The following is a 12708-nucleotide window of genomic DNA, read 5'->3' as shown; positions in this document are numbered from 1 at the left end:
GTTGCCTTCAAATACAGATTGCCTCATTTTAACATTAACACAGATGGGAGACAGGTGAGGGAAGGACTGTTATCTCTTACTTCCCTGGTGTGAAAAACTCAAGCTGGAGGAAGGGATCCTGCCCTAGGTTTTACATACAGTTACAACTGACACAGCCAAAACTGGAACACACGTCCCCAGACTTGTGTGCTCTCCCCACTGTAACTTCTGAATGATAATGAATTTCTAATAGGTAGATAAAATGACTGGGGACAAGCTAAAGCAAAAACAAAACAAACCAAAACAAAAACAACTGTATTAGACATTAATGCTGCTCTTACTCTGGTTTATTTTTAATGCCATGCCTTTTAAGATACTGTGAGTAATTCTCTAAAGTGAAACCAGCTTTACTCGAAATCTAATGCACATATGAATGTGGAAGAATCATCCTTTTGCATTTAGTCGAACTACAAGCATTGAAAAATGAAAGAGAAAATTGGTAAAAGCTCAGATTTATTTTAAACCACGACTTTTAACAGAAGGAAATGGATAAAAGCAAAATACCAGTAGTTTTCCTTTTGGCTTAAGATGACATTCTCCAAGATGTTATTAAATTATCTTCGCATTAATAAACTTAAGGAGTACTTAAACATTTTAAGCTAAGACATATTCAGATCAGGAAGAGCAATCAAATTATGTTTAAATGTAAAGCATATCCATGGAAAATATTACATGAATATGTTTAATATACATTATAGCCAGAAGACCCCAACTGAAGTCAGAAAAGTAATACAAGTAATGATAAATCTGTTCTGAGATTTACTTTACTTTTAGGGACAGAACCTGTTCCCCTGAGATAGATTTACATACTAAAAAAAGGAATCACAAATCCAGGAAATTCAGCCATGATTTTTGTCGAGGTTATAAATTGGTGCCAGGGAAAGAAAACAGACTTTCATCTTGTTGAGTCATTTAATTTTTTTTCTGCCTCTCAACCAGGCAATTGATATAGTCCTAATCAGCCATAATTCATTAACAGTAGAATTATCTTATTTAAGGCACATAATCTAGAAATGAGTCTCCTGCATGTTCATGGGTAAAATTTTAAGTTTTATTTAAAATGAAACTCAGGAAAAGTGAGGCCTAGTCACTGTCTGGCTGTAAGATACAGTAAACCTTCAGAGTATAAATGATTTCATTATCTTAAATAAATAATCATCCACTGTCATATAGGTTGTAATGAAAAGGACCAAAGAACAGATAACATGTTTCTTATCCTTTATCCCATTTACAAAAGGGAATAGAGTGGACACTCTGGAAATCATCTTGGTGGACAGAACCTATGTTGTGGACACAATTTCCTAAGATTTTTTGACAGTGAATTATTTTTTTTTTAGCCAACAGAATGCCAATCTAGCCTTAGCAATGGACACAATTTCCTAAGATTTTTTGACAGTGAATTATTTTTTTTTTTTAGCCAACAGAATGCCAATCTAGCCTTAGCAATAACCATTGAATGAATTGAAAAGAGCCCAGCCCTCTGGTGTAATAAATACAAAACAGTATGTCATACAGCCTCTTTCTTTGTGTTCTCTGTGAGGAGACAAAACTCATTTACACAAGAGGGAAGAGTATGCACGTGCTAAGCTAAACGGGCTGGCATTAGTTACGGTGCTTGGGACCACCCTCTATTTAATAAGGGGTTAGCTCCTTGGAGGTGGTCAATGTTTTAGAGAGGGAGCATCTATGGATTTGATCTCCCCGTCATGGACTCCCTTCCCCTGACTTTCAAAAATATGTGACTCAGAGAGAGCCCTTGGTTTGAAGGAAGGAAGGAAACCGGAGTGAAAATGTTCCTTCAACTTTGAAACAGGAAGATATTAATGGTTAAAAAAATTGACTTATTGTTTTAAATCCCCTTGCAGCCATTTGCTCAGTTGAACTTCCCACTGAAAAGCTTTGTTAAGTGCGGGCTGTTCCGGCCAAGAAAGAGAAGAAGGTGCCCGAGCGCCACGAGTGTCGCAGAAGCCGCCTGACAACACTGCCATCCTGCAACACGGTTTTATTTAGTTATTACAACTATCTCTCTGTAAATGACATTTAGGATTATTTAAGATTATGTTGTAATCCTTTTAATCCGCAGTGCTTTAAATTTCAGGCTAAACACCAAAGAGCAAACTAGCACTTAGCAGGAATGTTTAAAACATGTGATTTGAAAATAAATCTTTTTATTCACTCTTTCCCTGACGAAGACCTCGCACTGCTCTTAAGTTAACTAAGAAAACTTGTACCACAGTTCATTACAAATCACTCGGTTGCTAAATGCTTTCTCAAGCTACATCAAACTTGTGATGGTCCTTGACAATTATGCTAAATGCAGAATTAAACGCAGGTTAGCAGCAATGAACATTTACTGATATAACTTAGAATTTGCTTGACCTTTTGTAAGAACAAAATGTCTTTCTGTGTTTGTGTGTACGCTTATGGAAATGGTCATTCTGTTTCCTAAGGCGAGCTAATTAGACGCAGATATATACATGGACACACATAACATTATACCACAATCATACATTTGAAACACATATTAGGACTTGTCTATACATAGTTTATTACAGAAGCTGCTAATGATTTTTATTTTTTTATTTTTTTATTTTTTTATTATGTTATGTTAGTCACCATACAGTATGCTAATGATTTTTTTAAAAAATATATCATTTATTATTAAGAAGTACCGATTAGGCCACAGAGTTTTCTGTTATAAAACAGGCAGATGTTCTTGAAATCAGTCAGCGAGCATCACTCTGACTTACTGAGAGTTGTTGAATACCAAACCTTAAAACTGAATTAATATGGTTGCTGTTATGTTACCATATACCAATCAAGTAAGATTGAATCTACATCAAGAGTTTAGTAAGACTTTCACTCTGAAGGAAATTTGGCTTTTAATACAAAAAGAAAATGAACAACTTAAATGTCCAAATGGCATATACAAATGAACGAGACAAATGAAATCCTTCCATTTTGTGTGTGTGTGTCACAGATGTGTGCTTACGAGTCTTTCAGGCACATAATTTTTTATTTGTTTTCCTATTCATGTTAAGTTCAACTTCTCTACAAACGTTGTAATTATGTGGCATATAATTGCTAATCCATCAACTTTTAAAAGACAGATTTCAAATTTTAAATTATTTCTAATTTTGCTCTTCTTTGATTTTTCTTGAACCAAAAATCTCAATAGTCATTTGCTATCTGTAATCTATAATTCATAGACTGAGATTGAACACCAAGCCTAATTCAAACTTGGAATTTTAAAGCTATTTCTGATGTAGCACATCAGCTGAGGCTATGATGGTCTTTTTCCGTCAGGAAGAAATACTGCATTATTCTGTAGGTAATGAAACCCTTGTACACACATGCTCAAACACCCAACAATGCCTTAATACCATGTTTTTGAGATATAATCATGTTTATTCTGATCATTTGAGAGTTAGACCAGCTAATGTATCTAATCAAATATTGATGCAAGTCATCTAGATTTAGCTCTCTGGCAAATCCTTCCCTATGCTTTTTCGTTAACAGAACTATAAAAGCTATTTATATTGTTCTTCTCAAAGGGTTACCCTCATAGTCTGTATCTATGGATATGTATTAGTAAATTTTACCTAAGTTCATGAGTTTGGGTAATGAAAAGATGTCAGCATGACAAGAAAACCACATGATTCACCCCAAAAAGAATGAAGCAGGAAATGAAATTGGAATCTTTCTTTAACTTTGTTATTCACAGCATCCTTATAATCACTTCTTTCCTGTTTCTCTAAACTACAAGGGTACAAGACCAAAAGAGTTAAGTTGTATGTAAGAACACTGAGGTCCCATAAGCTGCTTAGGTACCTTACAAAAAAAATAGCTGGCAAAACTACTCCAAAAAGCTACCAAAATAGAGAATAGTAAGTTTGTTTGTTTTTTTAATATCTTTAGAAGTACCTACTTTCAGAAATATGAAAAACAAGGAAAAATTATAGCAGGAGGAAGTCAGTCATATAAGGAAATGTCGATCTCATAACATTAATATATATTATCATACATATCATCAATACAGGTGGCTTAAATATATATCTACATATATTATGTTCAAAACTATGTAAAATTATGCATAAATATTCATCTTTCATATCTGCAATCCTCTATACATTGTATATATTTGACTAGCCTCCTTGTTTTTGAGCTAACTTAACTTTTCAAAAGACTAACAGAAGGAACTGAAAAAGGCTATCTTAGACCAACTCCAGGAGTTTATATTGTCCAAGAATTACGTCAATGTCAAATTTTAATGTCTTTATTTTATGACCTGAGCACAAGGATGCTAAACTCATAACACATAATACACCAACACCACTCAACTCACCCAACCTAGTTCAGAACTCTTCATACTGATCGTCTTGGTTTTCATAAAAGCTAGGAATATAACCTCTAATTTTTTCATATTTATCACAGAATAACAAAAAGAGTAAGAAATTGGGAGACAGGCTGTATCACTGATTTACAATTCCTCTCTTCAAAACAAAATTTATTTTTCTTTTCTTTATTCCGTAAATTCAGATTCTAATCACTTTTGGCTAAACTTAGTCTTTTGATTTCTAGGCACTTAAGTATGTTTACTTTTCTTTACTTTTTTTCTTCTTTCTTTCTCTCTTTTGGTAAAAAGAAATAAATCTCCAGCATATAAAAAATGAATGCCTGAATATAATAAAAGCTTAACCAGAAAAATAATTTGTTCTAGAAATGTTGACATGTGTCCAGCTTATTTGGTAGACCTGTATTAGCATCTGGGAAATGCAGAACTGGAAGCCAGTTTTTTTTCTCCCCAGTGAGAGTTCAGATAGGAAATGTCACCTACACTTCTATAAGACCCAATATATTAATTTCACGGATGCGTTTAAGAATGGAATTGACCTTTCTTCAAGAGCCAAAATGGTCTTAGGAGGCATTTAATATAGTAATTATAATAATCTAGTTCCTGGCTACTAAATGATATAAATTCTAAAATATACCTAGAAAATTATTGGTTACTTGGAAAATATAAAAGTAAGTTAAATCTCACATAAAGACAGAAAAAGATAAACCTCCATAATTTAAAGTTATTAATTGCCAAAGGGATCTTAGTAACATCATATATGAAATATTCAGTTTTCTCATTTCCTTTCTTTCAAAGATCTCATCTGGTTCTTTCCATTCAATGGAACATGATTGAAATTATTAATCATAGTTATTTTTTCCCAAAAATTAAATTATGCAATACAAAAATATCCAATTTCTATAGCTGTTCAGCTCTTTCCATCCCCCTAAATTACACTGGTAAATGTAATGTATGACTAGGGGCAGGAATGGAAATGAATGTAAGAAGTTTATATATGAAAGTTCTACAATAAATCTATTTAAGTCAAACACTCTAGGTTTGAACCCCAAGCAGTTATCAAATACAATGCAACATTCAATGACTTTGAGTGTAGAATTAATCCAGACACACATATATATTCTATTTAGATAGCAACCAGTAACCAAGGAAAAGCCACAAAACAAACTAAAATTCAACAAGGAGGCGAAATCAGTTTTTCACAGTGACCTTCGAACAACTGGTTCATGCACATGAAAACATCACAATAAGGAAGTATATGTTGAAAGCTCAGATTTAGAAGTAATAGGCATAAATTTAATATATGTAATATTCTTACCTGAAACACGTTCTTTCTGCTTGATTTTTCCTTGGCCCATTCAATATGTGCTCCACACAAATCCACACTTTCTGGTTTGTGCCCAGTTTTCTGTAAACAAAATTGAAATAAGGATAAAAAGCATACATCATTGGTGATGCATGCCAGGAAAAATAAAAGTTTATTGAATTATCAGCTATACATATTTATAGTATAAAGCCTTTCTTTTTTTTTTCCAGTTTCAAAGACATATCTGCCCCCTCGTGATCACTGCGGCATTATTTACAATAGCCAAGACATGGCAACACCCTAAATGTCTGTTGACAGAGGAATAGATAAAGAAAATGACATGTAGATACAGATGCAGATATAAATATCGATCCACATGGAAAAATTATTCAGCCCTAAAACAGAAGGCAATCCTGCTATCTGCAACAATATGGATGAACCTTAAGGGTGTTACTAAGTGAAGTCAGTCAGACAGAAGATGACAAATACTGCACGATCTCACTTATATGTGTAATCTCAAAAAGTCAAACTCCTAGAAACAGAGTGGTTACCAGGGGCTGGGGAAATAGGGAGATGTTGGTTAAAGGTACAAACTTTTAGGGATCATCTGGCTGGCTCAGTCGGTTAAGCATCCGACTTTTGGTTTCGGCTCAGGTGGTGATCACATGGTAGTGTGATCGAGCCCCACGTTGGACTCCACACTCAGCATGGAGTCTGCTTGAGAGTCTCTTTATCCCTCTGCCCCTCCTCCCACTCATACTGTCTCTTTCTCAAAATAAATAAGATCTTAAAAAAAAAGGTACAAAATTTTAGTTTGAAGATGAATAAGTTCTCAAGGTCAACATGGCAACTATAGTTAACACTGTACTGTATAATTGAAAGCTGCTAGGAGAGTAGATTTTAAATTTTCTCACCACACACACACACACACAACTATGTGACGTAGTAGATGTGCAAACTGATTTTAATGTGGTAATCATTTCACAATATATACATACATCAAGTCATCACTCAGTACACCTTAAACTTACAGTGTTGTCATTTACATGTCCATAAACCTGAAAAAAACCCAAATTTAATAAATATTTATTAGGTGCCAACTGTGTGCCTTTTAGAAGTTCATTTTTCAGACTTTTAAGACTATACATGTGAGTAGATGTATATTTGTATTTAATAAATTTAATTTAGACCAAATAGATTATAGTATGTGCTTCCTTTTGCCTGATACAATGTGGATGTTACCTAAAACTTCAGTAATTCATAATAATTAATTAATGGGGATATTATCTATATTTGCTTCTTCGTATTTTATTTTTTTAAGATTTTTATTTATTTATTTGAGAGAAAGAGAGAACACAAGCAGGGAGGGGGAAAAGTAGACTACCTGCTGAGCAGAGAGCCCTATGGGGGCTCAATCCCGGGACCCTGGGATCACAACCTGAACTGAAGGCAGAAGCTTAACTGACTGAGCCACCTGGGCACCCTGCTTCTTCTTATTTTAATTTGATTCAAGGGTATCATTTTTATGTAACTTTAAATTTGCAGAACTCAATACATTAAACAAAAGCTCGCTTGTTTGGGAAATTTCTCTATTTTCAAAGAAAGTAATGCCATATTTCAAAGACTCCAACTATTTTCAGATGTTCTGAGCCACTCTCGTTTTCTCTATAAATTCAGTATTTTTCTCAAACAATTTTCCATAGAATAGTTTTAAATTTTAGTTGAAGAGGCTTATGATATTTTAGACAATATTTTAACAGCATGAACTTTACTTTAAAACATGAAATTATGAGGGCTCATGGGGGCTCAGTTGGTTAGGTGAACTGACTCTTGATTTAGGCTCAGGTCAGGATCTTGGGGCCATGTGATCGAGCACCATGTCTGGCTCCTCACTCAGTGGAGGGCCTACTGGGGATTCTCTCTCTCCCTCTGACCCTCCCCCCACTCCCTCCCTCTCTCTCTTTCAAATAAATAAATAGTTCTTTAAAAGACAAATAAATAAAACATGAAATTATGGAAGAATGGCGAAGATGCTATAAGAAATCTGTTCACAGTTGTTGCCTCAGTGCCAGTATGTCCAATTCTATCAGTTTAATAGAAATAGACTATTTTTTTCAGAAAGGCTAGAAATATTGGGGGGGGGGTTACAGTAAATTGTGAGTTGTTCTTATTTTTATTTTTGGCAACTCAATAAAATTTTCTTGGGAGGGGAAACATTGAATGAGCCAAGCTTAACTTCCCTTCAGGATAAATTCAGCTGGCAGGACAGCCATCGATAGTGTATCTTCTCTCTGCTATCTGGTAGGAATCTCATGAGAAGCCAGTCAAGATGAGGATGCCTCTTACAGATGCTCAGTCAGTGAAATATTTTTACGGGCTCACTCACACTCTGCCACTCAGGTGATCACTGTTGTGGAAAATCTCAAAGCACGATAACCATGTTCATTGTTGAGTGATTTATGACGTAGAAAAATGAAAACAACCTGCTTCTTCTACAGTTAATTGGATTATGGGATACTCAGAATCAACAGAAATTATCATTAAGAGTATGTAGCAAAAGAGATTATCTTTCCCACAGAATGCATTCAGGGAAAAAAGGTGGAATTATTTCACAGAAGAAACACTTTTAATGCGCCAAGCACTTTTTTGTTTTACCACTATCAATTCACTTAATTCTTTTAACAACTGTATGAGGTAGATACTATTATTATCGCCATGTTACAGGTAATAATATGCCAGAACAGTTAGGTATACTTTCCCAATGTAACCCAGGTAGAAAAGGAGGAGCCCGGGTTAAATGAGGGCAGAATCACTCCAGAGTCTGCTCTAACCACTGTGCAGTCCTTGAAAATTGAATATATTCTGCCATCACATTCATGTTAACACATGTAACATTTTGGGAAAAGATATGACTTTTTTATTAGACCCTAGTGCAGACATATTGGTCTCATTTCTGTCCTTCCCTGTTAAACTCGATCTTCCCATTGGGCCTTTACACCACCTGTTTACCTGGAATACCTCCCAATCTTCACATGGTTGACTCCTACTTATCCATCAGGTCCCAGATAAAGGTCACCTGTGTCAGAGGTCCTCTCTGGCTGTCTTATATAAAAGGGAGCTGTCTTCCAGCTTACTCTCTATCTCACTACTTGTTTTAATTTCAATGCAGCCTTCTTCCTAGCTGAAATTAACATTTATATTTTTATATGCTGTCTGTTTTTCTCCCACTAAAATTAAGCTCCCTGAGCTGGGGCCTGGTGCGCCTTTTCCTCCACTATTTTTCCCAATGCATGGAACCGTGCCTGGCACAGAGTTGTTGTTCAATGAATATTTGCTGAATTCATAAATGAAGGAAAAATACCAAAATGCAACTTGCTGTGCTTTGGAAGGAAGGTTTGGGCATCTAAAAATTCCCCATGTTATAACAATTAAGATTTATATTTGGTTTAATTCTTAAGCAGTCTTTGCTTTGATTTGAAAAAGTGAAAAACAGTTTAAAGGACTCATGTGGATTGAACCCAGTATTTCATAGAATCATTCAATAGACATTAACAAGTACTATACATCAATGTCTTAGCCACTGTATTGGGCACTGGGACTCCAGAGGTAAAGAAGATACTCATTCTTCCTTTTGGAATCCTGTACCAGCTCAGACTCTATATAATTTTCATAGACTTTCTCTCTATGGGGAAAAAGCAATCTAAGCTTTTTCAGAGTTCTCACCATCCAGCTCTGCCACACTCTTCTCATCAGCATCATACACTAAATCCCATGGCTTTGGAACTGTCTTGGATTTATCTCAATCTGATCTCTGCCCATCATTCAGTCACCTCCCATGACCCCGACCTTGACTCAGGCATTCTTCATGACCCCACTGTTTCACTTCCTCTCCACTTGGGCCATCTTCATTCTGCTTTTCATCTAACAAATCCCATGTTCTGAGTTTTCATTACTCCTACCCTGTTACATTTGCTTTTGATGTGACTTGAATCACCAGACCTTTTGTGCACCCCTCCATGCCCTTCCTGGTTTTACTTCCTTCTATGAACAAGCTTATGTCCCCAACTCAGCAGCCACTTCAGTGCTCCCCCATTTCTCACTCTCTTGCTCTCCCCCATGTGATGATCTACTCCACTCTTTAATCCACTTTTCCTTCTTCTACCATTTTCCTCATATCCCTTAATTCTGGAGAAATAACTTTTGACTACTCAGTGTAGTAACATTACAGATAATGGCCACTTTCTTCAGCTGGGTTTTTAACTCTACTTAGGAAAAAACAAAAACAAACAACAACAACAACAACAAAAACCTGTGTTAAGGACACTTAACATATCCGTGAAAACATTGCCAAGACCAATGTCATAAACACTTAGCAAACGTTTTTGTGTGTTCCTATTCACTTTCTATTCTTCCTCATAACACCTCTCTCCCAAAGCTTCACCCCTTTCCAGTGGCCCATCAAATGGTGTTCTCCTAATTTGCGAAGATCATACAGCCCTTGAGATAGAACATTCACCATTCTTCCCACTTTCATAGTCCGTGTAATCAAAATGAGCAAACATACAAACATAAACTTTAATAAATCCCTGTATGTCACGCCCTCTGAAAGCTTTATATCAATTTCTCATTTATTCCCTACAACAGTCTTGTTGTTACCATTACCTTCAACTTACAATGTGGAGACACTCATGCAGGGAGTTGTTAAGTGCCTTACCTAAGCTCACACACTTAATGTATGCCTGAGCTGAGCTAAGAACTCACAGTCCTCTAACTCCAAGTCCCAAGTTCTTGATCACAACACAGTACGTGACATCCTCACCATAACTAGCTTTTGCTCCTACTAGGTCACATGATGAGAATTAACATTTTCAATCTCTTCCTTGTAAGTGTCATCATTTCCCATATTCTGTTCTGGCTTCTGGAAATTTGGATCTGCGTCCGTGATTCTGGTCCTCCTGTCTAATGAACTCCCATGCCTGGCATGACAGTGGTATGTCTGAACATCAAAATCTCCTGGTCTATCGTTGCCATGCAGTACATGATCCACTCACTAACATGTCATTTTCTGCCTCAGAGGAAGAGACACTCCTTCAGCCCAAGGCTTTTCCTCTCTGGTTCCTAATTCTATCCAATCCTGTTCCTCATTTTCTGAGTTGTCCCTTTTCTCCTACATTTTCAACCTCCCTCTCTCAAACAGATTACATCCTTTAGCCCGCAGCCACACTCAAGTCACTCCTGTTCAAAAAAATATATAAGCATATGCAAGCATCAACCCCACAACCTTGCTTGTTCTCAATCTTACCTATTTCTCTTCCATGATTGCCAGGATTCTTGAATTTTCTGCAGTCACATTCTCTGATTGCTCATGTTTCATTCTCTTCTCAACCCACTGCAGGTTTTACTACCTTCCTTAACTAATCTAAAATGTTTTAACCATGAAGGTCAACAAAAACAATCTGATGCCTTCTCTCCCAATCATCCTTCTACTTGAACTTTGGACTGTTAGATTCTGCTCCTTTTCCTTAAAACTCTGTGCCTCTCAGCTATTGAGATATTTTCTCTCTAAATTTTTATTTCACCTTTTATACTCTCCTTCCTGTTTCTTTCAATGAATTATCTTCCTCTTCCCACTTCTTAAGTATTGGTAACCCCTAGTTTACTGTTCTAGGCCATCATTATTTCTTGTAGTTTATATGTTTCCTATGGGTTTGGTCTTGCTTCTGGTCTGATCCATCACTTGGGACATGTTGACTCCTCAATTTTTCCTCTGGCCTCCAGCTCTCACTTATATACCAGAATTGTGTTTTCTAACTAACCACCATTAGGATTTAGCACAGACACCTCAATGAAATCACTGTCTTCTTCTCAGCCTTGCCCCCTTTTCTCTATTGTTTGTCTTGCTTAATCATCCCTTTATCCACTTCACCTTCTTCACTCTCAATTCTTCCCTTTCCTGTACCACTTACAAGCAAACAATAGAGCCTGAATTCCAGAAAGAGCTCCATCGTCTTCATCTCATAACCGCAGCCTCATTTAAGCTTTTACTTTTTCTCATCTGAATTCTCTCACTGTTTCCTCTGGGGCCACACAAAATCATTTCATTTCATTCTCTACATTTTGACTTTTTTCTTTAGAACACAAATCTTACTATATCTCTTCTGGAAAACTTATTTTCTACATGATAATGTACGAATCTCTCAGTAGGGTGTATAAGCTCCTTTACGTCATTCCCCAACCAACCTCTGAGTTCCTTTCATCCCCCCTTCTTCTACAACCAACCATGCTAAATTCATGGCAATTCCAATATGCACCATGGTTTCACAACGCTATATGTTGGATGCACCCTTTTCATCTGGAACACATTTATTTTTCTTTGACCCACTCCGGCTCGTTTTGATGATATAACTCCAAAATAATCTCCATGAAGTGTTCCTTTAGCTCTCCAGGTCCAGTCTCTCCTTCCCCCCATCTCCCCTATTCTAAAATCCATTTTGTTACAATTCTTTTTGTTACCCAATAGAGAATTACAGTGGAAAATTTCCAGATTCCTTATGAAATAAATAACATATCTCAGGATAATAGTTTACAAAATGAGATAATTTACAAAATGTAACTTAATAGTTTACAAAATTAAAACACAATATTCCCATTCACATTGATCTTAATTAGGAAATGACCTTATGTCACAATCAAAGCAAATGATAGAGTTTGGGATCAATTCAGAAGTATACCAGACAAAATTAAAGTGATTTGGGTAAAATTCAAGTAAATAAATATATCAGCTTCAAGAAGAGAAATCTGAGATATATTGACAGAGGACTATAAAAAAATGATCCTGCTCGGTAGTTCATTGTTACAAGGCTAAAGCAGAAAGACCTAGGCTTGAAGAACAATGCTAAGGACTCAGATTTATTAGAAGGAAAAATTTTCAGAAGTTAAACATTGTTAAACATTGGAACAAGTTTTTCAGAAAAGTTGTCGAATTTATTTGGAAGACTGTCAAGATTTT

At 35.9% G+C, this 12708-nt stretch overlaps 1 protein-coding gene across 3 annotated transcripts in view; it reads right to left on the bottom strand.

The window, feature by feature from the left end:
* ARHGAP15 (Rho GTPase activating protein 15) overlaps positions 1 to 12708 on the bottom strand; it is a 594053-nt gene that overhangs the window by 468548 nt on the left and 112797 nt on the right. For 2 of the 3 annotated variants that reach the window (XM_034643265.1, XM_019800514.2), the window contains exons 7-8: positions 6731 to 6757; positions 5712 to 5801 (exon numbers count right to left, since the gene is read on the bottom strand). In XM_034643265.1, coding sequence (XP_034499156.1) covers positions 5712 to 5801; positions 6731 to 6757 — 117 coding nt within the window. The remainder of the gene's footprint in view (positions 1 to 5711; positions 5802 to 6730; positions 6758 to 12708) is intronic. The other variant, XM_002920055.4, reaches the window with a different exon arrangement.

This window comes from Ailuropoda melanoleuca, chromosome 2, assembly GCF_002007445.2.
Source record: "Ailuropoda melanoleuca isolate Jingjing chromosome 2, ASM200744v2, whole genome shotgun sequence".
Lineage (NCBI taxonomy): Eukaryota > Metazoa > Chordata > Mammalia > Carnivora > Ursidae > Ailuropoda > Ailuropoda melanoleuca.
The sequence above is the reverse complement of the archived record's forward strand: the minus strand, read 5'-3'. Positions and strand labels throughout refer to the sequence as shown.